This window comes from Chenopodium quinoa, unplaced genomic scaffold (assembly GCF_001683475.1).
Source record: "Chenopodium quinoa cultivar QQ74 unplaced genomic scaffold, ASM168347v1, whole genome shotgun sequence".
NCBI classification, from domain to species: domain Eukaryota; kingdom Viridiplantae; phylum Streptophyta; class Magnoliopsida; order Caryophyllales; family Amaranthaceae; genus Chenopodium; species Chenopodium quinoa.
Genome location: NW_018743331.1, coordinates 10,490,124 through 10,517,718, shown reverse-complemented (window position 1 = coordinate 10,517,718; position 27,595 = coordinate 10,490,124). Strand labels below are relative to the sequence as shown.

General features: G+C 36.1%; 1 protein-coding gene and 1 long non-coding RNA gene across 2 annotated transcripts; one reads left to right on the top strand and one right to left on the bottom strand.

The window, feature by feature from the left end:
- Positions 1–303: 303 nt before the first annotated feature.
- Positions 304–766, top strand: LOC110737526. The gene is made up of 3 exons (XR_002514423.1): positions 304–408; positions 503–613; positions 699–766. It is a non-coding gene; the product is annotated as an uncharacterized LOC110737526 (long non-coding RNA).
- A 16,775-nt stretch (positions 767–17,541) lies between these two features.
- On the bottom strand, positions 17,542–21,519 carry LOC110737634. The gene is made up of 5 exons (XM_021917967.1): positions 21,302–21,519; positions 20,318–20,782; positions 19,017–19,595; positions 18,166–18,886; positions 17,542–18,120 (listed from the first exon to the last, which is right to left on the bottom strand). The coding sequence occupies exons 1-5, from the start codon at positions 21,517–21,519 to the stop codon at positions 17,542–17,544; spliced, it is 2,562 nt and encodes an 853-aa protein (XP_021773659.1).
- Between the last annotated feature and the right edge of the window lie 6,076 nt (positions 21,520–27,595).

Genomic DNA, 27,595 nt, shown 5'->3' with positions numbered 1-27,595 from the left:
CCCGTTCAAGTTGCACTACCCAAGGCATTGTTCCACTATGATGACGATGCAATTTCATGGCTCAACAAAGAAGATGTGAAGGAATTTCTAAGTGGATTAATGCTTAACATTTCCCTCATTCAAACATTCATGAGGTAATTCAATGCCGCTCAAAGTATGTTATTCAGATTAGTGGTGATTATCGTTTATTTTTCCATTAATATTCTATTATCATGCATGCAGAGCACTACAGGAGCACTTACGTGACATTGATTCTCCGTGTCAAGTTAGGTGGTTATGCCCCGAGCAGATCTCCACTACTAGAATCTTAGGCAACCACCCTGACGTGTTGTACTATGTTGAACGGGGGGGTATCAAGGAATCAGTACGTGCGAGAGACAAGTTCATATTGGCCCCATGTTATGAGGAGTACGTCTAACCATGTCAAATTCATTTGTTTCCCCTGATTATATGTTGTACATGGCTAATAATTGATTTGTTTGTCTACTGTGAATTTATGTAGTTTGCATTGGACCCTGTTGGTGATTTGTGTTTCCAGTAACACAATCTTCCTTTTTGATTCAGCTTGATTGCCTCATCCAAAAAAGCTCCTCGTGAAGTCCATACTGCAAAAGTAAATAATTCTACCTAGTGTTGATTATCATTACCTAACTCATTTATTAGTCATACTAATCAAATTTGACATTACTTTTATATAGTGTTATGAAGAAGATAAATTGTCGAGCTCCTCAAGGTCCCACATGGAAATCACCGATGGTAATGCCACATGATCTTGTGATTTTCGTATTAAACAATACGTAAAATGTTACTAATTTTCTATATATGCATGTTTGAGTCATGTACTTTGTTCCCGTGCTAGTGCGCACAACAAGATAACGGAAATGATTGTGGCCTATACGTGATGAGATTCATGTTTGACATAGTGAGTCGTTGTACAAACACACTACACCTTGATGAGGTATGCCATTGACTTAGTTTATTTGCTCGTAACATGTGATTTGATAAGAAATGTAAGAAATAGTATTCAAATAGGCCTTACTTGGGCCAATTTGGATGAAAATGATTCCTAAAACACTTAAATTGCTCCTTTCTTGTGATTTTAAGCCTTAGCCGCCTATAACTAAGTAATAATGACATATTATGAGAAAGAATGAGTTTATTTGACAAGAAATGTAGGAAATAGGCATCCTATTAGTCAAATAGGCCTTACTTGGGCCAATTTGGATGAAAATGAATCCTAAAACACTTAAATTGCTCCTTTCTTGTGATTTCAAGCCTTAGCCGCCTATGACTAAGTAATAATGACATGTTATGAGAAAGAATGAGTTCATTTGACTAGAAATGTAGGAAATAGGCATCCTAGTAGTCAAATAGGCCTTACTTGGGGGGATAAAAATGAACCCTAAAACACTTAAACTGCTCATTCCTTGTGATTTCAAGCCATAGCCGCCTATAACTAAGTAAAAATGACATGTTATGAGAAATAATGAGTTCATTTGACAAGAAATGTAGGAAATAGGAATCCTAGTAGTCAAATAGGCCTAAGTAATAAATTTTTGCCTAACTGAACTTATAAATGTATTTTTACATGCATAACCTAAGTAATTAATTCTAACCTACTTTTTGTTTATTCCTAATTTTGCAAGGTACAAAAGGGAGGTCTGTTGATGAGCAAAAAACTTAATGAAGATCGAGACATGTTGGCGTCCTTCATCACATTTAACATGTAAATATCATTTCTATTTGAACTTGTTAACTACATTATTGATTAGTATTGTTTGTAATTATGAAACTTTTTTTAAATTAGTATTGTTTGTAAATAGTATTACATTTGGGATTAATAATTAATATTTATGTATTGTTATTATTTCAATTTACAAATTGTTATTATTATTATTATCATTTATAATATTATAATAATAATTATTCTTATTATTGTTATTGTTATATAATAATGGTAGAATTAATGCAGGATGTACAGCTTCTCATTGTTGTTATTAGTATTAGTATCAATATTATTATTTATTGTCGAAATAAAAAAAACACAGTTAAAGGCACCGGTTCAGGCTTCAAACCGGTGCCTATTATATTGTAATTAAACAAAAAAAAGGGCGCCATGGGTAATTGGCACCAGTTAACCGGTGCCAAAGAGGGTATTTAGCACCGGCTAACCGATGCCAAATCTTTAAATAGCCACCGGTTTTGAACCGGTGCCAAATTTTCAGAGATTTGGCATCCCTCAAATCTAGAATGGTTCAAAGCCGGTGCGCAAAGGGGGGTTTGAACCGGTGCCAAATACCTTTTTTCGTGTAGTGTTATTTGATCCTCTGCGATGGCTAGAACCTCGGAAAATTTGTTTTCATCAATCAAATCTTGGATATCTTCTTTGAGTTTCCAACATTCCTCAGTATCATGACCTCTTCCTAGGTGGTACTTGCAGTGTTTATTAGGATCCCACTTTAGTGATCTGGCTTTTGGGACTAGATCTTTGATAGGTCCAATGGGCATGACCAGTCCTTTATGGTGTAGTTTATCGAAGGTTGTTTCATAGCTCATGCCAAGTGGAGTAAACACTCTTTTTGACCTTTGTATTCGTTGTTTAAGAGTGTCTATAGCATGTACTTCATTAATGGGAGAGGAAGAAGGAGGATGGTCTTTCTTCTTTCCTTTCGCGTTATTATTGTTAGCAGCTGCCAACTTCATAAGACCGTCTTCAATTTCAATGCCTATACTGTAGAAAGCCTTGAAAGTGTTTAAGAGTTGATATTTCAGGTGCTTTTGGTACTTGTCTTGAAGATTTCTGATGAACATTCTCACAGAGTCTTTCTCGTTTGGGACCTTGATCATCTTAGCAGAAACTTCCTTCCACCTAGTATAGAATTCGGTGAAGCTTTCATTATGTTTTTGTTTCATGATTTCAAGCTCGCTATGATCAATTTCTTTGAACATTACATTTATATCTATCAATAAAAGCATGAGTAATATTGTCCCAAGTAGCAATTTTCTCAGAACCTATAGAGAAGAACCATTGTTGACATACGGGTTCTAAGGAAAGAGAAAATAATGGAGGGAATATTTTCTTATCAATCCCTTTAATCTCCATGATTGTCTTAAAAGCCTTCAAATGTAAGTAAGGATTGTCAGTAGCTTTGAATTTGGGAATGTCAGTTGTAGAGAACTTGTGCGAAGAAGATCCTAACTTAGGCTTTCCTCGACGCGCTTGATTGTCTCAAGTGGGACATGTTTGCTTGGGTCTTCGGCCTTCTCCATTCGAGTGCTGAGTCCTTTAATCATTTCAACAAGACCATCCACGGTCTTTTGGATTCTGTCAACATCCTCTTGTTTGGCCGCCATTGGTTTCTTCTTCTTTCGAACCGTGTTCTAGAAAAGGAGTACTTGTAAAAAGGTATTATCTCAGATTAAGCGCCCTTCTTTCCTTGACCAAACGCTGTGGAAAGGAAACCATGGACACTCATTATCAATCACAGGATTTGAACTTTATTCAACATGCATAGGTGGGGAAAGATCATAGTGTGTGAGGTGAATGATGTGTATGGGGAAAGCGTGAAACAGGGAAATATGTGAATGTGGGAAGTGTTCAAGGAAAGTGTATTCATGGAAAGGTATGTAATGATGTAAAGGGAAAGAGCGTATTTTTGTGGAGAGATATGGAGAAATCCGGGAATAGAACGGACCTTTAACTCAAATGACAGAAAGGACGACTCATGCATGGACCTAAAACATGGCCATAGTGTTAAGAAAGTATGTACCAAGTGTGTGCAAAGACTTATGAGTGAAAGGTGATATGTACAAGACTCGTGCCATGACCATGTGACTAGACATGCGGTTAGACTCATACAAGACCAGGGAAATACCTCATATTGACTTTAAACTGGTAAAACATGGCAGTGGGACTCGACGCGAAGACTCGGTAAGTAAAAATTGAATCATTGCATAGAGATGGAACTATCGCAGGACGATGGTTCCATTGCGGTGCAATAAGTCTATCGCGACGCGATGTTCACCAACGTTTTGCGCCACAAGCCAAAGTGGTGCGCCAAAAATGGAGCATCACTGTAGCTTGTTTTCAATCGTTCTTTCGAGGGTTTAAGCCTAAATTCTACTATGTTGAGCATATTAATATTTTAGGTGTTCATTAATTAACCAAATTAATTAAGCAAAGTCCTTTGGGTTAGTATATACAAGTCAAATGTACAAGAAGCAGTTAAGACAAAGGGTTAGTTTGTATAGGCATATGTACAAGAATAAAGGTTAGTTTAATCACAAACAAGTTATGCACAAGTAAGATATGCACAAGTAGTCACAATATGATGTAATGAGTTTGCAACCTAGCCATGGCTCTAGTTCTCTAAGGTCAAGGATTATAGTATCCAAGAGGGTCCATGGTTAAGAGTCCGGATAAATCACGCAGAAGCCTTACCTTAGAAGGGTTGGCACGATGGATGGGACCTTGAAAGTTAAACTCAACTCCATGGTTTAGTGAATGCAACAAACTCGGATGCACCCGTTATTGCATGGAGCATTTATTAGGGTGGATGGAGCGTGAATTCTCAAGGGCTAAAACCATATGTAGAACACATATGGGTTTAGAAAAGTCGAAATAAACTCAACTAGGAAGTAAAGTTGTCGTGACAGTACTAGAATCAGGCGAAACAAGAAGTCAAAAAGTTGGCACAAAATCGACAGATCTGTCACTGGAAGGCAAGAACTATCGCACAGTGATAGCTCTATCGCGGCGCGATGAAGCTATTGTCTGGCAATGGTTTCTGTCATCCTGCGATGGTTCTGACGCTTTGTGGATATTTCTATGTTCGATATTTTTTCGATGTTTTGTAGCGTCTTTTAGATTTTAGTTGTGAAAGATATTTTCGGCCTTTCCTACGTGTATATTCCTATGTTTTTGAAACATTACGAATGGCCTTTCCAATGCGAAACTTTTTATGCTTATTCTACAATGTTAATCAAAATTACGCACAATGAATATCTAGAATATTTCAAGTCTCATCTACTCATTCTAAATTAATTGCCAAATTAGGAATCAATTAAGAAATCCTCCCCAGCGAAGTCGCCAAAAACTGTAAGGAATTTTTCAAACTCATCATTGAACCCTACTGCGGTTCATGCTTTTAGGTATGGCGGTGTTCCAAGGAAAAGAAGCTAAAGATAAAAGAGTCGCCAACAAGTTTTAGGAACTTAAAAACCGTTCACGGGTGTGAAGGTTACACCCCATTCACGATCACGGAGATAGCTAACTCCATAGTGGTCTGGAACCATGACTGGATGTTCGAGGATGATGGTACGAATCCAACCTAAAAGATATTAAACCCGCCCTAAATAGGCCTCTACTCAATTCTAATGATATTCATGTGTGCTTTTCGATCAACATAGATACATCAAATTAATTCTAAACATGTTTAATCTAAGTAGGTTAATTATTATTGCATAATCAAATCTATTATTGGTGATCACTTGAATTAAAATCATATTAGCCTAAAATCAAATGATTAATTATCTTATTAGCCGTGATTTCAAGTACAAATTCCCTTTAAACTTGAAAAAAGGGAGGAGATCAAGCAAAAACAATAAACCATGAATAATCAAGCAACATATGATTAATACAACAATCATCATCATAACAACATCATCAAAACATCATTAATAGCAAGATTCTAGGCATGATACTAAATAGATTAATAACAAACCTTAGCATGTTACTAATAATCAAATAAAGGTAGTATCCTAAACATGATACTAGAAATCATAAAAACATCCTAAACATGATACTAGTAATTATAAAAACATCCTAAGCATGATACTAGAAATTAAAATAATATTGTAAACATGATTTCTACTCCAAAATCAAAAGAACGGTAGTAAGGGCAGTTGAATTACTCACTTTGATGCCTCAACCTTCTTTTCACGTCGAGATTAAAGGCAACGTCAAGTATGGCTACGAGTATTCGAATATCGTGAATGAGGTATTGTGACTGCTTAAGATGAGTATCAAGGATATTTGTAGGCTAAGATCATGGATGATAGATGATGATTTGAACTCGGAGGTTATAGCTAATGATTGATGGTTCTAGCTGATTTGAAAACGGGGAAAACGGCATTTGTTTATAAGGAAAAAAGAGAGTCAAACGACCAGAAAAGATCAAAACTTGAAACGGAATAAAACGGGTTCCATCGCGGGGCGATAGACCTATCGTGGCACGACAGTGTCCATAGTCGCCCGATGGGACTATCGCGATGCTTTGGGACCATCGCGGTGCGTTGACCATCACGGTGCGTTGAGACCATCGCGATGTGTTGGAGTGTATCGCGGTGCGTTAAGTGTATCGCGCCGCGTTGGTTCTATTGCGGTGCGATATTGCTGTCGTGGCGCGATGATTTCAAAAGGATAATCTATTTTATTCGAAGTTTGGTTTTTGATTGGTTTTCTATGCAAATTATCTCCGAACGTCTTTTTATTTTAATAGAACAAGGATTATCAAAAAGAGATGTTTTATTCAATCTCGAACTCTTTTGATCTTTATCTTTTCAGAAAGGATAAATTATAACATTTTAGAGGATTCTAGAAGCTCATCCTAATGGGTTAAGGATTGGGAATATGGTATTTGGACCCTCAGATGATCATTAGGTCGTAGGTAAGGTGGACCTAGGCTCAGTTTGGGCTCGGTTTTGTATTTTGGTCATAACTTATTCGTTTTAAGTCGGATTTGGACTTATAATATATCGTTGGAAATATCTTTACAAGCCTTATCCAATTAAATAATAATTGGACCATGATTATTAACCAAAATAAACTGGTTTGGACGTTTTTATGAGTTGGACACGAAATGAATGATTTTAAGGGACACGAAATGAATAATTTTGTGTTTAAAGACAAGAAATGAATGGTTTTGGATTAAAACATTTAGGTAAGGTTAAGGATATAGTCAAGGCTTAAGGAAACATCATGAGACTCTTCAACTCTTTATTAAACTCGTTAATCAAAGACGTGAAAGGTACTCATCATTGGGTTTGGTTTTTGGGGAGACACAATCAGGTGTCTACACTTAGCATACCTTATCCTATAATCAACCGAGCATACACTCACAAGACACAATCAGGTGTCTACACAATCAGGTGTCTACACTTAGCATACCCTATCCTATAATCAACAAGGTAAACATCCAAAAATGCAAGTCCAAATGTTATTAAGTCCAAAGAAAAAGCAATCACAAGACACAATGCAAACTTTGCCTCAAATGAAAATCTTTTTGTACTTTTGAAAGTAAACAAAAGGGAAAGGAAAAGGAGAAAAGAAAGGTAAAGAAAAGAAAAGAATAGGATAGAAGAAGAAGACAAAGGTGCAAGCTAATACAATTAATTCCCAATCGACAAACAATGGCCATTCGACAACAACATCAATAGCCCCAAACACCCTCAAGGTGTTAATAGCATACAACCTTGAACCGTTCAACTCGTCCTATTCTAAATCCTAAATTATGCGCACAAGAAAATAAAGGGAGAGAAAAGAAAAGAAATTAGAAAGGTCTCACCAAGAGATCCAAGCTAAAAAACAAATGAAGCAACAAGGAAGCTCTCACCATTCTCCCATGCGGTAAATGCTCCGACAAAGGACCTACAAAGCGAGACAAGAAAAGGAAAGAAAGAAAACTATACATAAAAGAAAGTGAGTAACTTCATGAAAAATAAAGAAAAATGAACAAAAGAAAAACAATACGCTAAACTAGAAGAATTTAGATTCAAAGGGATATGGATCAAGGAGAATCAATGGGGTATAAACTACAGTCAATCAGGAAGCAGACAGAGGAGAATCATAACAATCAACCAAACAACCAACATTGAGAAAGCGAATAGAAAAGCAATGAGATAAGAAACAATCACCAACCAACAATAGCTGAAAACAATAGTCGAAGTGAATCACAAAAGAGAAGGGGAAGAGAATGAAATGAAGCACATCAAAATCAAGTAAGTAGTCCCCCAAGCTTAGAATAAGCTACCCCCCCCTAGCTTAAATCCTAACAACATGTAGTCATAAGAAACAACACCGAAATAACACAAGTCAAGGTGGTAGCAAGAAAGGAATCACTCGGCACTATGGTAAGGGGTAGAATGGGTACTCCCCTCGCCTTTATCCGACATCAAGCGACTAGTGCTCACAATATCACTAACCTCCATAGGCTCCGTACCTTTCAACCTACCTTCTCTTCGCAAGAAAGGGAGTTCTTTGCAAGCATACGATCAGTACCCTCCTTGCTTAGTATAACACACCAATCATGAATATGTGAGACCCTTCCAAATGTAGATATCCGCCCTTGTAGTACGCTCCAAAAACTTTTGGTTGATAAGGGCATACTCATTGAGGAGATGGGAAGGTGATTTCTCACGATGGTCTCGAATGGGTTGAAGCTCACTAATCAATTTTTTGTAGGAGTCATCGATGCAAAGGGCAAGGTTAATGATCATGCCACCAAGTTGGATGCTTCCCGTAAGTTGAACTCCATTCCGAATGTCAAGGAAACGACCAATCAAATGTTGTGTGAAGTCAATAATCTCAAGCTCTCCTTCATCTCGATCGGCCATCCAAAGACTGGTAGAACAGCATCATCCTCCTCCAAAGGGCAAGGGAACCTAAAGTATGCAACAAGTTAAGATTTCGAGATACAATGATCCTTGTTAAAGAGTTGGAAGGACAAATATCTTGTAGTGGATTCACCATCCCTAACCTTCTTTACCTTGAAAGAAGAGAGGAAGTCATACGTCAAACGTGCATATGTTGGAACATTGAGACACAAAAACTCAAGTAGCCCCAAATTCTTTGCGAGGCATCGAACATCTTTATCGATTCCCAGTTGGGTAGTTGTTGATTCATCATAGAATCTAGTGGAGAGAAGCTTCCTTTTTGAGATTTCAACAAAGTGATCCCAATGTTTCTTCGTAAACTCAATACCAAAAGTCTCGTAAACCTCGGGAGGAGGTGGAACTATTTGCCTTGTAGGGGAGCATTGCTAGAGGTGCGAGGCCTCTTAGAACGTCATAGAGGAGTCATCTACAAGAAACAAGGGCAAGCATAAGCAGTGCATGAAAGAAACAAACTCAAAAAAAAGAAATTAAAATAAAGTGAACACCAAAGTTTCATCATGAAAGGCATAAGCAAATTTATAGTGGTAAGTATTCCCGCCTATCACGCAGGTGACCCGGGTTCAATCCCCAGCAACGGCGCCATTTGACAAAGGGTGAAACTAGGGTCGTTAAACTAGCATACCTAAGTCAACCAAATTTATAAACCAAACCTACACCTAGTATAGGGCCGGGGCAAGTCCAAGTCGATCCACGAGGAATGGGGGAGTCAATCACTATAGTTTCATGTTAAGCTACATCTTAGAAAAAGTGTGAATATAGGATGAGCTAAACTAGTCAAGAAACAAGAAATCAAGAAAGATTCAAATTCAAAGATGCTAGGGATTAGGTTCCACAAATAATCATGATAAAGGTGCCAAATTGGGGGTGAATCGAAGCAATAAAGTGTAGCAAGGACTAATAGTATTTGCAAATAAAGAGTTCAAAAGGCTATCTAGACTAATTGTCAAGTTAGGTTTCCACTATGAATGACAAACTAGTAGATATCATAATTCAAACAAATTGAAAATCTCAAATCAAGTGGTCATGTCATCAAGATCAACAATGCAATCAAGTTTAGCAATCTAGGTTGATCAATCCTATCAAACTAAACACATGCACAAATCCATCAATCAATTTAATCACAACAATCTATTTATCAAAATCCCCAAATTAGAAACAATCTATCAATCATACATGCTTCCCCAACACCCTAGCTAAGAAACCTACTCACTAATCATTATGAATTGAAGAAACAAAACAAAGCTAATCGTCATCATCATCATCATATTCAATTAAGCAAAGACAAAATCAACTGATTAAGAAAATAATCAAGAAATTAAACCAAATCAAACAATCATCCAAGATCAAAGCTAAAATCAAACCAAAAGAGAAGAATTAAAGAAAAGAAACCTCACTAATTATCATTGATTAAGGGAAATCCAAGCTTGATTAAAGAAAATTGAAGTACAAATCAAGTATCTAAGTGTTTCTCTATCAACTTTCTCTCTCTACTTTCTCTATCTAAATTTGGAAATGTCAAAAGTGTACTAGAAAAAACGCCATGTCCAAAAATGGCAAGGTCAATGCTTTAAATAGAAAAAGAGAGAAGCCCGGAGCCTTGGCCTGTGGTGCGCATGCACCATGAGGTCTATGCGCACGCACCACAGGGTGTGTGACCCTCATAGCCGCACCAGCCCCCAGCACACTCCGCATCACTTGACAGCTCCACACCAATACTTCGAGTGTTACGCGCACATGCATGCCTATCGCCGACGCTCTCACATGATGCTCACGAGGGGGGCAGCCAACAAATCCTCATTATAGCGGGTTCATGACCTAAGATGCAATAAGAGCATGGCACGAGAGTGCAAAGCCTTGAGTAGGAGCATGCTTCTAAACTTGATCCTTAGGCATCCAAATGGTGTGAGGTCGTGTCTCGAGCATCCAAAAGACTTGAAAAATCTTCTAAAATAAATCTCGAGCCCCGAACAAGACTTACAATAAAGGAAAGCATAGCGAGTAGAGTAGAAAAGACGAAAATACCCTTAAATCGCAAGAAACCATAAAATAAAGGAAACGAAGAAACTAAACACAAAAGAACAAAAGTAAACCATTATTTAAAGAGAAAAGCTTTAAAAAGAGAGGAAAAACGACCTAAAATGCTACCATATGAGTTCCATAAATGACACTCATCAATCATACAATTGGATAAGACAAACGATCTTCAATACATGCTAGGAGAAACTAACTATCGCTAAACTATCGCTTAACTACTAAGCCAAGGGAAACTATGAAAGTTAAAAAGAAAGCTTTAAAAGAAATGAAATGCTTGTTGTTGATTGATTTGTTGATGTCCTTCTTTTGATCTTCATTCTACTATTTATAAGCAAATAGGAGCGGTTATGGCTGACTCCCATTAGTGTTGTACAGTTACATACATTGGCGCAACTATCTTCAAATATTAAATTACTCGCTTTGCCTCCAAACCGGCTTTTTTGGCATTAGGCCTTTAGATGATACCAGCCCATTTTCATTATATTCTCACCAGTTTATTCCGAAACTTTTCACTAACTCTAAGACCCTAATTATTAGTCAAAGTCAAGAAAAAGTTAATAAAAGTCAAAAATCCTATTTTTGGGTGTAACAATATGCTACACTTGAGCCTCGAACCTTGAAAATGAATAACTAGAAACTCATACCTCAACCCGAATGCAAGCCAACACACACAAAGAAAACCGAGGAGAGGTTCGGGCCATAAAATAAATATAATGAAAATAAATAGAATAAAATAATAGAAACAAAACTAAAACGAAAAATAATTAAAACTATAAAGTCAAATAAAAGCAAGCAAAATATGAAAATAAACTTAAACTATATACTAAATAATAGGCAAATGAATTCAAATAAAATAACAAAACAAACTTAAAACTAATTAAATCTAAGAATTAAACTAAAACACGGCAAAATTACCAAATAAATTAGAAACTTTATTAACGAGGAAACAAGAGAATAAAAGGAAAAAATAAGAGAAAACAAGCATGAAAATGACTCTAAAACTACCCCCTAAGAGTGATATAAATGTCACTCATCAAACTCAGGGCTAATGGTAAGTTAATTAATGTTAGGTTGAAGCATGTTAGTGTTTTTCCTTTTATGCTAATGTACTTAGCTTTGTTGATTATTGTATTCTACGTATGTGTGAGTGTTGGCCTTGTCTTTATCTTAACACTACGATGACCCATTTCTTATGATGAGTAGTAGGAACATTTTAAAGAGAAGATTTTCAGGGGATGCGGCATATTCATGTTGGGGTTGGAGTGATGCGCAAATTCTATTCTAGTCTTATCTTGAACATGTGCTTATTATTAATTATTGGCCTATTATTATTGTTTTGATGAGACTAACACATTAGTTTTAAATATTTACTTGGTTTTGAAAAGGGCCTACAATGGTTCCAAGTTGTAGGTTTGACTTCGCTTGACTTTAGTTTAAATTTACTTTCGTTTGGTTTGGTTGTTGGACTTTGACTTTGTTTTGAAAGGTTTTAAAAATATCTTACAATGTGTGTCTTTCATGAAAGTCTTAGTCATTATCACGATGGCGATAATATCTTAGTTATTTCCTATTTCGTAACTTTAAATAATAAAACAATTATTTAAAAGGAGGAAATTTCTAGGGTGTTACATAATAGCCTACTAGCAAAATAGGTAGAGCATTATGCAAATGTAAATAAGATGTGGGTTCGAATCCCACATAGGTTCTTCTAAAACTTCGAACCATTTAATTGTAAATACACTTTTATGATTATATTTACTTTTAAGAACTTTATTTACTTTCAGTTAATATTATTTATTTACTTTCTAACGATATTTTGATTTGCTTTTTATTGTTTATTATAAACTTTAGAGTTATTATGATATACTTTTATGATATTTTGATCCACCTTTGATTTTGTTTTTTTTTTTTTTTTTTTGCAAGCAATTTTGATTCTTTTTTGAACTATTTTGATTTACTTTTGAAATATTTCGATTTAATATTAATTTATGTTTATTGTATTTACTTTTGAGATTTTTTATAACTTTCATTTGTTGTTCACCTTCTGTTAAGAACATCATATTTTGGCAATCCAAGGAAATTGCAAGTAAAGACAACAAAGTTGCAGTGAAAAATCGCTTATGGATCAACATTCTAGCTTTGATGTCCATAAGCATGGTTTGCAACTAAATTTAAAATTAAGTCTATGTTGCATTTATATTACAAAACTACTGCATAAAAGTAACATGATCACTAGAAATAAACTCTTACATTGTTTGTATATGCAGGCGTCGCTCGAAGTGCGCCAACGTTGAGCATGTTGTAAACGTGCTTGACAATCATATAAAGTCATATTCGATTAGGGACGAAAAGTAGGTAGCCCCTAACAAGTTTTAAGGAACTTGTAAAGCCGATCATGGGTCATTTAACTAAAGGCAACCACGAAAAGAGACAAACCAAAAGGCAACAACAATTTTATCCATGAAGGTTAAAATGTTGGGTTTTACTACGATCTAATCATCATGTAGAAACCAAAACTGCATACGATCAATAGATATAAAACACATACGAGGTTAGACGTATACCTTTGTAGCGTGCTTGACCTCGAACCCAAGCCGAGAACCCCAAATGTAGCCCCTCTAACGAAGTTCACCCACACGTCCAACCTTTGTCCTTACGCGCTAGCTTAGAGCTTGTTAAGACAACGACTTGAGATATAAACTCTCGGTTCTCACGATCAGATGGAGATCCCAAGAATCAAATTCTCTTGAAAAATCCCCAAATCCCATGGGGTATTCATAGAGGAAGATCACCATCTAAATTCCAAAATCCTAGGTATTTAATTTAATTCTAAATCAAATTAAATAGCACAAACAAATAGTTAAGTGCCATTTGTCGTCATACAAGAGTAGGGAGGTGGGAGGACCACCTACACCCTTGGGGAACAAGGCAAGGCTGCCCGCCCCTTGCTCGGTCAGCTGGGTAACTGCCCGTGACTTGGGCTGCAAGACTCGCCTAGCTATCAGCCTTGCTCCCTTGGCTAGGCCTGCCAGCCTTACACCGCAAGCTCATCACTGGGCTATCCTACTACGCGCATCGCCAGGCGCAAGCACGCTAGCATTGTTAGCATGTGCTAGCACCCAACCAACATGCTAGCATGTGCTAGCATGCGGCAACAGCACTAGCAAGTGCTAGCACCCAACTAGGCTTGCTAGCTAGCTGTAAGCACGCAGCCAACCAGCACTCAATTCGCCCCAGCATGCTAAGCCATGCGAAGCTACTACTACTAGGCTTTTACTTGGGTGTGACTCATCGGGTTCAGTCAAGAGCAACCTTTCCCTCAAACGCGTGGTACGACATGTAACACCCCAATAATTCTCTTTTTTTTTTTTAAAAACCTGCATTAACCTATAATATCCTGTAATAACCTGTAATAACCTGTATTCACTTGTAAAATACTTTTAATAACCTATAAGAGAATTACTGGCGTGCTACCGCCACGTGTTCAAACGTTAAGGCTAGTTTCAGAAATTAGCAGCGGAAAACTAACTTAGTTTTTAAAAGATTATAAGTTTCAAAACTAAAAGTCAAAACCAAATTTAGTCTTACAAGTTGGAACCATAACAGCCCTTATTCAAAACCTAGTAAAATAGGAAGTAAATAGAATTAGTGTCAAAATAAAATCAATTTATGAAATGAAATAAGCTAAGAGATTAGCTTACGCTCGACTCAAAATCCCATCACCTTGATGCAAGTTTAGTTTGTGTAAAAACCTGTGATAAATCTGCTCCCCAATTTTACAAGTTTAAGAATTGGATCATTACAGGGTCATTGAAAGGCGAAGGCCATGACCAAGAAGAAACATACTGAAGCACGCAATCAGCAACGCTGAGTACATATAAGCTACGAAATATAGTAAAGAGCCCTAGCATGTTACTAAAAAGCATTCTGTACACTCACAATATAATCATTGACTAAATAGCATTGATCATTTCTTTAATTTGGTTGGATTAATCAATTGACCGGGATGTCCCCCTATGCCCCATTTCGGAATATTAATAAAAGAAAACCCTATGCCTCCTTTCGGAAGACATTAATAAACATCCAATGGCAGACGGGCATGACTCCGTGGCCATAATTAGTATGAGATTTCATCTAACTCATTATAATTTTAAAAGTATTTGAAAACAAGAGACTCGTAGACCAGACGGCCTCTGAAAAAGTACACGGCTAATACCTCGTGAACCCCAACCCCTGTTTGTCATTACTCTAGATGTGCACAAATCCAGAGTTTTATTGCTCATCCTTCTTGCACTTTACGTGATTTACCAGTTTAACTTGGTGATGACTCAAATGCAAAACAACACAACCAATCATACATCAATCATTCAAATTATTCAAGTTTCCAATTCAATTCTTAATTTATTAGTGACAAACAATATTTATTATTTCATCCTTTAACTACCTCGGTGTATAAACACCTTAAGTGCACAAGGCACCTCAAATTCTCAACCTCGTCTTATAAGACTTTAATTCTTCCTTTACTTATTCCATTTTAATATAAATGAACAAGTAACAAAAATAGTTCATTCCATATATCCTTATATCTTTGCCTCTAAGCTTACTTTGCAAATTATTTCATAAATAATGCTCATAAGGAAAATCAATGCAAATTTCTCGTACATAATTAAACCAATCATCACATTTATCATCAATCAACTCATTACCAAACAATTTCAACCAATCCACAAGTTCCCTAGCACGATTCTAGGTTTTTCCAAGTCCCTAAACATGCTCCTAAAATCAAGGTTCCTCGTATTCTTATACGTACCTTGAGTACACGAATTGGTTGGCCACCTTCAGACTAGAAGTCACCTTCTACAAAGTTCTCTCCGGCTGGTGGTGGCAGTAGGTGGCGAGGGCAGCAGTGCAGCGAATTTTTTTTTTTTTTTTTTGTGAGTCTTGAATGGAGACGAGGAAGCAGTAGAGGAGGAGTAATAAAGGGAAGGCAATAGGAATAGTTATACGTGGGTTTTGAGAAAATTTTACTTAATTAAAATGAGGGTATGGGCTTTTTTTTTTTTGTAGAATTAGAATGGTAGTCATGGCCCAAAGTGAGTAACTATGCTATTGAAATATAAGTTATCGTTTCTATTTTGTCAAATCTTTCCAAAATATTTATATAAATATAAAATTATTAAAAATATTCGTATACATAAAAATATATAATTATTATTTACTAAGAAAAATATGGGGGATTACAATCTACCCCTCTTAAAAGAAGTTTTGTCCCCGAAACTTAACCCAAAATCCTCAAAACTCTTACGTTTTGTATTGCTGTAAATTGCTTGTTTCTTAATCATATATGCCTAACAAACTGAGCTCATACTCAATAATTCGTACTTAGCCAAAATTTACGTACTTTATTAGCATGAAAACACAACAATATTTGGCAATAATAAGCAAGATCATGCAAACTTAAAACAATAAATGGCATAAATGAGGTAAAAACCCGAAATCACACTGCATTCTACCCCTCTTAAAAGGAAAGAGTTACGCCCTCGTAACTCACCTCATCAAATAACTCGGGGTATTTCCTTCTCATCTCTTCTTCGGCCTCCCAAGTAGCCTCTTCGTACTCATGGTTAGACCAAAGAACCTTCACTATCTTCACATCTTTGTTCCTAGTACTTCGCACTTTGTGATCTAGGATTTTCACTGGTCTTTCTTCATATGTCAAAGATTCATCTAGTTGGATCGTCTCTGTTTGAAACACATGGGTTTCACTAGGCACATACTTCTTCAATTGGGAAATGTGGAACACATCATGCATTTTCTCGAACTCCATTGGAAAAGCCAACTTATAAGCCACTTTTCTCACACGTTGTAGAATCTCATATGGCCCCACATACTTAGCACCTAGTTTCCCTTTCTTGCCAAATCGCATCACGCCTTTTGTTGGTGAGACCTTTAGAAAGACCTTACTTGTCCCCAACATTAAACGCATCACCTCTTCTCTTCAAGTCGGCATAACTCTTTTGCCTATCTTGTGCCGCTTTAATTCTTGACTGAATCAATCTCACCTTACTCACCATATCCTCAATGAAATTTGTTCCCAAAGTAACACGCTAACTGCAATCATTCCAGCACACTGGGCTTCTGCACTTTCTTCCATACAATGCTTCGAAAGGTGCCATCTTGATACTCGTGTGGTAACTATTGTTGTAGGAGAATTTAATAAAAGGTAAGTTATCCTCCTAACTCCCTTGAAAATCCAAGGCACAAGCTCGCAACATATCCTCCATGGTTTGGTTGGTTCTCTCAATCTGGCCATCCGTCGCAGGATGAAAGGCAGTGCTCATCTTCAAGGTAGTCCCAAGGTTTTCTTGCACCTTCTGCCAAAACTTAGATAGGAATCTCGAATCCCTGTCCGACACAATGTCCTTGGGAATTTCGTGCAAATGAACCACTTTCTTCACATAAGTACTTGCCAATTGCTTCTTTTTCCAGGTCTCCTTGATTAGAATGAACATCGCTGACTTAGTAAGTCTATCTACAATCACCCAAATCGTGTCATTCCCACTGCGAGCCTTTGGTAATCCTGTCACAAAGTCCATGGAAATAGAATCCCATTTCCATCCTGGTACCTCGAATGGTTGTACTTTCCCCATGGGTCTCTTGTGATCTATCTTCACCTTCTGGCATGTCAAACACTTAGACACGAACTCAGAAACTTCTCTCTTCATATTCGGCCACCAGTAGAACTCTTTCAAATCCTTATACAGCTTATCTCCCCCAGGGTGAACTGAGTAAGGTGTGTTATGGCACTCCTCCATGATTCTTCTTTTTATATCCTCACACTTCTGCGGTATGCACCATCTCTCCTTGTATCTCAGACTTCCCATCCTTATGAATCTTGAATTCGGTCTCTGCACCGCTAGTCACTTTATCCCTAATCTGCTGAAATGACTCATCCTCCCCTTGTTTTTCCTTAATCTCCTCAAATATGGATGGTTGAATAGTCAAGGCACTCGGTAATCCTTCTAACTCCCCTTGACTAAAGACTTCAAGGTTCAGTCTCCTCATCTCCTCACACAATTCATCAGCCACAATCAAAGCATTAACATTATGACTCGACTTCCTACTAAGCGCATCTGCAACAACATTCGCCTTTCCCTCATGATATTGGATGTGTACGTTGTAGTCTGTGAGGAACTCTAACCATCTACGTTGCCGCATATTCAAGTGATCCTGGGTGAAAATGTATTTCAAGCTTTTATGGTCTGTAAAGATCTTGTAGGTGACACCGTAAAGATAATGTCTCCAAATCTTCAAGGCAAACACAACAGCTACAAGCTCCAGATCGTGTCTAGGATAGTTAACCTCATGTGTCTTCAACTGTCTCGATGCATAAGCGATCACTCTCCCATTATGCTGCAGAACACATCCCAGACCATGCTTTCAAGCATCAATGTATACCTCGAATCCGTCTCTCCCATCGGGCAACACTAGTACTGGTGTTGTGGTTAGTCGCTCTTTCAGGGTTTGAAAAGCAAATTCACAGCTGTCGTTCCACTCAAACTTAGTTTGCTTCTTCATAAGAGCGGTCATGGGTCCGGCTATTCTCGAAAAGTCTTTAACAAACCTTCTATAATACCCAGCTAATCCCAAGAAACTACGAACATCGGTCACATTCTTAGGAGTAGGCCACTCACTTACTGCCTTGATCTTTGCGGGATCTACTGATACACCCTCCTTAGAAATGTAGTGCCCTAGAAATGCAACCTTTTCCAACCAGAACTCACACTTTGAAAACTTGGCATACAGCTTGTTACTTCTAAGAGTTTCTAGAATGGTTCTCAAATGTTGAGCATGTTCCTCCTCATTCCTCGAATACACCAATATGTCGTCAATGAACACAACCACAAACTTATCTAAGTATTCATGAAACACTTGGTTCATCAAGTCCATGAATATGGAAGGTGCATTGGTTAGCCCAAATGGCATGACTATAAACTCGTAGTGCCCATAACGAGTTCTAAAGGTTGTCTTTGGAATGTCCTTATCTGCAACTTTCAACTGATGGTACCCCGACCTCAAATCGATCTTTGAAAACACACTCGCCCTCTTCAACTGATCAAACAAATCATTTATCCTCGATAAAGGGTACTTATTCTTCACAGTCACGTTATTTAACTCTCTGTAATCAATACATAGCCTCAAACTCCCATCCTTCTTTCTCACAAACAAGAATGGTGCTACCTAAGGTGATGCACTAGGCCTAATAAACCCCTTATCCAATAACTCTTGCAATTGAACTTTCTGCTCACTCATCAGCTGGTGCCATTCTACAGGGTGCTTTAGAAATAGGTGCAGCTCCTGGAATTAAGTCAATGGTAACCTCAACTTCCCGTTTAGGTGGCATCCCCGAAATCTCATCCGGAAAGACATCTAAAAATTCATTCACAATGGGTACATCCTCAATCCGCCTTTTCTCACCCTTACTCAAATCTTGGACACAATAAAAGTACAATGGATACCCCTTACTCACCAACTTCTTAACCTTTAAAGCAGAAATGATCCCAATGCCCTTCGGCTTCCCAAAACGTCTATAGGACACCGTCTTACCCAAAGGATCACTTAGGTGCACTCTCTGTATCTCACAGTCTATCTTAGCCTTGTATAAGCTTAGCCAGTCCATCCCCAGAATGACATCCAAGTCCCCCAAGTTAAACTCAATAAGATTCGATGGGAAAACAACCTCTCCTATTTTCAAAGGCAAGCCTTTGAATAACCTATTGCAATGAACAAGTTTGCCAGTCTGCCTACTGACTGACACATCGACATGACTCGACTCAGATAAGTTTAATTTGCGTACAACAGAAGTAAAGATGAAAGAGTAAGTTGCTCTAGAATCAAACAAGGTTTTAACATAAACAGAGTGAATAGAAAAAGTACCGGTGACTACATCTGAGGACTTTCAGCCTCTCCTTTGCTCATCACAGACAAGCGCCCTGGAGTGTTGCTTTTTCCTTAGAGACCATTGTTGCCATTGCCAAAGTTGCTATTGCCATTTCCAGGTCTGTTGCTTCCATTACTGTTACCATTCCCGAACTTCCCATTCTGACCATTGCCTCTACCTTCCTAGTTATGAAAGTTGTTGGGCCTCTGCTGGGTATTCCCACTGTTTCTTTGTTGGTTCTGCTTGGTGTAACACTCATACTCCCTATGCCCCTTCTTATTTCAAAACCTACAAGTCACCAAATTTCCCTCGTAGTCTCTCCCACGGTGGTTTCTCCTACACCTCTTGCAGTTGAACTTCCTCTCCCCATTGTTAGCGTTGGAAAATCTGCTAACATTCTGGTTATTCCTCTCATATGGGTTCCCATTCTTAAACCTCTTGAAGTGACCCTAGTTTTCAGAATTCCCAAAGTCCTTCCCTTTCTCCCCAACCTTAGCACTCTCCCCCACATCCTTAGAGTTCAGGTGGTACATGTGTGCAGCTCTCTCATATACCTTATCTAATGTCTTAAAGACTTTCCCAGCTAGGTCTTTCTGCAGCTGTTTGGTCAATCCCTGTTCAAACCTCTAAGCCTTTAGTTCCTAAGTCGGTACAACCTCAGGGGCAAACCTGGCAAGGGTCATAAACCTATTGTAGTATTCTGAGATTGACATTTGGCCCATCTCTAAGTTAATAAACTCTTGAGCCTTCTGTTTCTTCAAAAACGGGGGGTAAAACTTATCCCTCAATGCAGTCTTAAACACTTCCCACCCAAATTTTGGCTTGGCCTTAACTATTTCAGCATTATCTCTCCACCAGATATCGGCCTCATCCTTGAGGTACATAGCAGCTTGGTAAACTTTCATACCCTCGTGACAATTCAATGCCACGAATAGCTTATCAAACTCTCTAATCCAGTTTTCCAAGAAAGTAGGATCAGCACCTCCCTTGAAAACCGGTGGCCTAACTTGAGCCAACTTTTTAAACATCTCAGCATGGGGATCAAGTTGGTCAGCTCGATTCTGATTCAAATTCTCAACCAACATGCAGATGGCCTCAGCTAAAGCAGCATTATTCGCCATTCTAGTTCTATGCCTGAAAGAAGGTAAACTTTTACTCCAGCTTAAACAGAATTCAAACATCGTGCGCATATATTCATTCAATTAAATACTACATTTATCACATAAATTGGTTCAAAAGGGTACCTTAGTATTTGCACCCCTTCGTCCTAAGCAAAATCAAACAATAATAGCACAATCCACACGCAGGTTTAAGTAAAGTCAAGAAAAAAAAAATAGTTCCCATCCCGCGCCACTCTTACTCAACTTAATCATAAACAAAGAAATTTTCCTCAAAATTATATGTAATCACAGAACTTATATTAGTCTTAAATCAAACACAAAAAATCAGAAATGGAATCCTTATAATAGAATAATAACTCTTATTATAAATCCAATAAAAGTATCAATCCCAATCCAAACTCTGTAGCTCTAGCTACTAATTAAAATCCAATAGTCAAAGTCAAAACTAAATGAGGTTCTAATAACCATTATTGATAGCAAAACCTTACTAAGACTAACTATACTCTAATAAGTCTAATCTGTAAGGGGCTACATTAGAGTTCTTGTCTTTCTCTTCATTATAAGTTTAATATCAAAAATAGGATCATTCTCATCTTTGGAGTCCTTAATAACAGCTTTGTAAAGCGGATTCAGATTCCTAGTAGTCCTCTTCCAAACCTGTGGTTTTGGTGGTTCTAAATCCTCTTCGTCATCTGATAACTCATAAAGGATTCTCCGAATAGCCTTCTTTCTGTTTTTCTTCTTAGTCATCCTGTACTCCTACCAACGTTGGTATGTTACCTCTCTTTCATCATTTTTATTTGGATGTAAAGTCCACTCATCCCAAGAGTCTGTGCTGTAATCGGTCTCCTCTTCTTGCTTAAGAAGAGTCACCTTCACTGTATTTTTATCCATCTCTCTACGTTATCCCAACATAACAAGCATTCGAAAGGCATAACATGAACACATCAAGAAAGAAATTTAATTAGAAAACTATCACACAATTTATTAACTAAGCAACTTGCAAAATAATTAAATAAATGCGAAGTAATCAATATGCATGCATGCCCTTTCTAATTCTACCCAAATCTTACCAAATAAATAATTCAAGTTTCAAAATTATTTTATAAACATTTAAAACAAATAGTTCAAACACAGTTAAATTTAAAATCATTTTTTACTTTTAAATACAAAATCCTTAATCGATTAGTTAGGTGCCTAAGACGTACTAATTGGCTTTAGTGGTAATTAAATCTAACCTAAGCTCCCAGATACCACTTCGTAACACCCCAATAATTCTCTTTTTTTGTAAAACCTGCATTAACCTGTAATATCCTGTAATGACCTGTATTCACATGTAAATACTTTTAATAACCTGTAAGAGAATTACTGGCGTGCTACCGCCACGTGTTCAAACGTTAAGGCCAGTTTCAGAAATCAGCAGCGGAAAACTAACTTAGTTTTTAAAAGATTATAAGTTTTAAAACTAAAAGTCAAAACCAAATTTAGTCTTACAAGTTGGAACCATAACGACCCTTATTCAAAACCTAGTAAAATAGGAAGTAAATAGAATTAGTGTCAAAATAAAATCAATTTATGAAATGAAATAATCTAAAGGATTAACCAACGCTCCATTCAAAATCCCATCACCTTGATGCAAGTTCAGTTTGTGTAAAAACCTGTGATTAATCTGCTCCCCAATTTTACAAGTGTAAGAATTGAATCATTACAGGGTCATAGAAAGGCAAAGATCATGACCAAGAAGATACATACAAAAGCACGAAATCAGCAACGCTAAGTACATACAAGCTACGAAATATAGTAAAAAGCCCTAGCATGTTACTAACAAGCATTCTGTACACTCACAATATAATCATTGAATTGAACACATGACTCAATTGTTAATCATTACTAAGTTATCAATAACTAGCACTGATCATTTCATTAATTTGGTTGGATTAATCAATTAACCGGGATGTCCCCCTATGCCCCATTTCGGAACATTAATAAAAGAAAACCCTATACCTCCTTTCGGAAGACATTAATAAACATCCAATAGCAAACGGGCGTGACTCCGTGGCCATAGCTAGTGTGAGATCTCATCTAACTCATTATAATTTTAAAAGTATTTGAAAACAATAAACTCGTAGATTATACGGCCTCTGAAAAAGTACACGGCTAATACCTCGTGAACCCCAACCCCTGTTTGTCATTACTCTAGATGTGCACAAATCCAGAGTTTTATTGTTCACCCTTCTTGCACTTTACGTGATTTACCAGTTTAACTTGGTGATGACTCAAATGCAAAACAACACAACCAATCATACATCAATCATTCAAATTATTCAAGTTTCCAATTCAATTCTTAATTTATTAGTGAAACAATATTTATTATTTCATCCTTTAACTACCTCGGTGTATAAACACCTTAAGTGCACAAGGCACCTCAAATTCTCAACCTCGTCTTATAAGACTTTAATTCTTCCTTTACTTATTCCATTTCAATATAAATGAACAAGTAACAAAAATAGTTCATTCCATATATCCTTATATCTTTGCCTCTAAGCTTACTTTGCAAATTATTTCATAAATAATGCTCATAAGGAAAATCAATGCAAATTTCTCGTACATAATTAAACCAATCATCACATTTATCATCAATCAACTCATTACCAAACAATTTCAACCAATCCACAAGTTCCCTAGCACGATTCTAGGTTTTTCCAAGTCCCTAAACATGCTCCTAAAATCAAGGTTCCTCGTATTCTTATACATACCTTGAGTACACGAATTGGTTGGCCACCTTCAGACTAGAAGTCACCTTCTACAAAGTTCTCTCCGGCTGGTGGTGGCAGTAGGTGGCGAGGGCAGCAGTGCAGCGAATTTTTTTTTTTTTTTTTTTTGTGAGTCTTGAATGGAGACGAGGAAGCAGTAGAGGAGGAGTAATAAAGGGAAGGCAATAGGAATAGTTATACGTGGGTTTTGAGAAAATTTTACTTAATTAAAATGAGGGTATGGGCTTTTTTTTTTTTGTAGAATTAGAATGGTAGTCATGGCCCAAAGTGAGTAACTATGCTATTGAAATATAAGTTATCGTTTCTATTTTGTCAAATCTTTCCAAAATATTTATATAAATATAAAATTATTAAAAATATTCGTATACATAAAAATATATAATTATTATTTACTAAGAAAAATATGGGGGATTACACGGCAAGGTCTCGTGCTAGGCTTGCGAGCCTAGCATATTGTGTCACCCAACGATTTTTTCGTTTAGTTGATTTTTCGAATCGCTTTAACATTTAAAGCTAGGTTTCAACGCTCTAGGCTCAAAATCCGACGTTTAAGTCTAAAATATAATTATCGACATATTTAGGCCCTCCAGCTTAATCTGTCGCTCCGATTTATTACGTGCTTGGGTACGACCCGTCGATTCAGTTAAGAGCAAGTTGTGAGATTAATTATATTAATCTTATTGATCGGAAGCAGCCTCCAGCTAGGCATTCTGATCACTTGACTTAACTGAACAATTAGCTTCGTAATTAATTCTGAACCTTTTCTTGGTATAATACACTTGTTCGAAGGACACCATTCATTTCATACACCCCATTCATAATGCAGGAGATTACTAACTCCATACTAGCCTAGTCTTGAACCATGACTAGATATTCGAGGATGATAATCGGATTGAGTCATGAAGTTAATTCTACTCGTACTTGTACTCTACTCGATTCTTTTAGCGTCATACATTAACTACAACCCAAAATACATACAAACGAGATTCAATTCACTCCAAACTAAGTAATCTAAGTTCGTTGAATATTTAATGCACACATAAAACTAATTATTGTGATTAGAATTAAACAATAAGAGTACTAGGAACCTAAACCGGTTGTCTAAATTATCTTATTAGGCATGATTTTCAATTACAAGTCTTGATTAAAACATGCAATTAATAAATCAAATAAGCATGCAAAGAAATATAGAATCAACTCATTCATAATTAAATAAGTAATTAAAGCATCCTAAACATGATACTAATTAATTATTAATAAAATCTTGTGCATGATACTAACGTGATTAATATAACGCCTAAACATTATACTAATAATTAAAAGTAACGATTCTAAACATGATGCCAGTATTCAAAGCAGTAAAAATAATTAGAGTAAATAAAATCAAGAGAATTTAATACTCACTCCAAATGTGCATCATTGAATACCCACATCATGAATAAATCGTCATTAACTTCAATAAAAATAATAAATTAAAAGAATTAAATTAAAGTGTTAGAAAAATTGATATCACCCTCGGAATTTTACCTTCCGCCTTGGTGAAAAAGGTAGAACCTTCGAATCTTGTTTTGGACTTTGAATTACTTGAATAGGATTAGAAATAAAGCTTGGAACAATAGAAATTGTACGTCGAAACTTTATGATTAAGTCTTTTGGATCATATTGGATTGAAAAAATAGTTGTCGGAGTCTCAGATTTGCCTCTTAAAAATCAGAAAATAGGGTGGTATTTATAGGGCAAAAAAATCGGGTGAAGATAGAATTTTAAAAGAAGATAGAATTTTGAAAGCGCGTCGCACGGGTCAACAGCTTTGCACTTTTTGTTTTTATCATAACTTTTTATCTCATACTCGTTTTAAGACAAATAATATATTGTTAGAAACCTATAGAAGTCTATTTTGCAGCCCAATTAGAATCAGGTCAATACCTTTTGTTAATTGAAAGATATTGTCAAAATAGTGCAGGAGTGTTGGTTTTGGATTGAGTATGGTATTTCGTTCATATCTTTTTCATTATAACTCAGAAATAAACTTATGATATATCATTAAAAAGCTTATTTCAAGGGTATGTAATCCAACCATGTAAGATTTGCTTAAATTTATGAGTCACAAAAGTCAGATTTGCTCGATTTCAGGCTCTAGTTACGAAAAGGGAAAATCATGCTATGAAATATGGATTTTGGGCTAATAAAAGTGTTTGGGCTATTGAAATGGCTAGAATGGCTTATGAAATGATAGAAAACGAAAATGGCATAGATTTCTTATCAAGACTCAAATGTTCCTTTTTTTCATATTCTACTCGAATCAAATGGCGATGAAAAGCGAGACATATTTAGGCATCCACAGTATACTTTATAGCTAATTTAATTCTATGTTTAGTTATTTTAATTTACTTTCCAGAAATTTTAGATTACTTAAGTGCATTTTATATTTACTTTTATTGATAACTCTATGCATCCGCTACCACTTAACCTTGTAGGTTTACTATAAAGTTTTTTTTATTCACTTTAGCTTCTTTTTTATTTACTTTTAGAGACAACTAATATAAGAATCGACCTAATAACATTGTTAATTAAATATAATTTACAAAAAAAATAAAAAAATAAAAAGATATCAACAAAAATGTTAATTTAATAACATTGTTGTTTGATAATGACTTTAGTTCTTGTTTTAATTTGAAAAAGAATGCTGAGCATCAGGAGTTTAGGTCTCTGCAACTATTTTATTAGCCCACGTATTAACATTAAATTTCACATCCAACAAAAACAAACTACTCAAGGACTAAGTTATAACTTATAAGGAATAAAGATGTGAACTTATCTAAAGATGAAGCACATAATATAAAACAAAAACAAACTACTCAAGGACTAAGTTATAACTTATGAGGAATAAAGATGTGAACTTATCTAAAGATGAAGCACATAATATAAGCAATGTACCTTGATTAGAATATGAACAAAAGCATATTTAATTTACTTTTAGAGAAATTAAGTTTACTTTTGCGCAATATTAGTTTATTTAGAGCTAAAATATAATAATTCCCTTTTTTTATTTATGGAACAACTATAGGTTTCCATGTACTACAGGAAATAATCTCAAAGATAGTGGTTGGATCAAAAATATAATTACAATCAATCATTCTGTCATATAGCCTAAAATTATAACCAAACCACAAATACTAGTCTCAAACTAATACTAGCCTACAAATATAACTAAAACTACAAGTATCGAGTACTTTACAGATGCAGTAATACTCACACAAAATTAAAATATCCACCAATATGGTGCTACAGGTACTTCATAAGATTTCTAGAAAATTTAGAAAATATGACCAAATTAAATTACTGGCAATTCATTAATATTATCAAGAAAAACACCAAAAATACTCAAATTTTAAATTAAATTCAGAAAAATTCAATATACTTTTAAGGACATGAAGTTTATATTAGTGGAATTTTAATCTACTTCAACAACTTTTATTATTGCAAAACTATTTCTAAATATATGAAAAATAAGATATTAAGGTAAGAGATTCAAAGCCATTGTTATCATTAAAAACCACCAACAAATGAATTCCTAATAAATCTCCACTTTAAGTAGAAATTATGACAAACTTTATAAATTTCGAAATTAAGCTAAATCTAATACTATAGACATGTAGCAAAACATTAAATACTTGTCAATAACAAAAGTAATTCAATCACATCAAAACAAATTCGTCAACTGGAACCCTAAACACAATTAAAAAAAATTCCAAATTCGACGAACTTGATGCAGAAAACAAACATCTTACCTCATAATCTGCTTCAATGGATTAGAGAAAACTCGAAATTAAAGTCGCTTCAATGGAGTAGTTAAAGCTTGAATGCCTCGGAGAATTTAGTTCACTTACTTCAATGGTAGAGAGAGAAAATGGTTGAGGAGAGAGAAAGGAGATACAGTACGCTTGATTTTTGGGAAAATGAATTGAATATGTTTGAATTAATCTACTAAAAATTTAGTTAGATCCAATTGTCCTAGTTAGTTCTTTGTTCACATTGTTAAATTGGCTTTC

Bases quoted from the DNA above. Each gene is read 5' to 3' on its own strand.
- LOC110737634 (XM_021917967.1), bottom strand. From the start codon at position 21,519: ATGACTAAGAAGAAAAACAGAAAGAAGGCTATTCGGAGAATCCTTTAT. The intron at 19,596-20,317 runs GTTTGCCCCTGA...GTTTGATTCTAG, and splicing joins AGGTTTATGACCCTTGCCAG to AGCAACTTACTCTTTCATCT. The intron at 18,887-19,016 runs GTGAGCAGAAAG...TATTGATTACAG, and splicing joins AGAATGGCACCAGCTGATGA to AGAGTTAAATAACGTGACTG.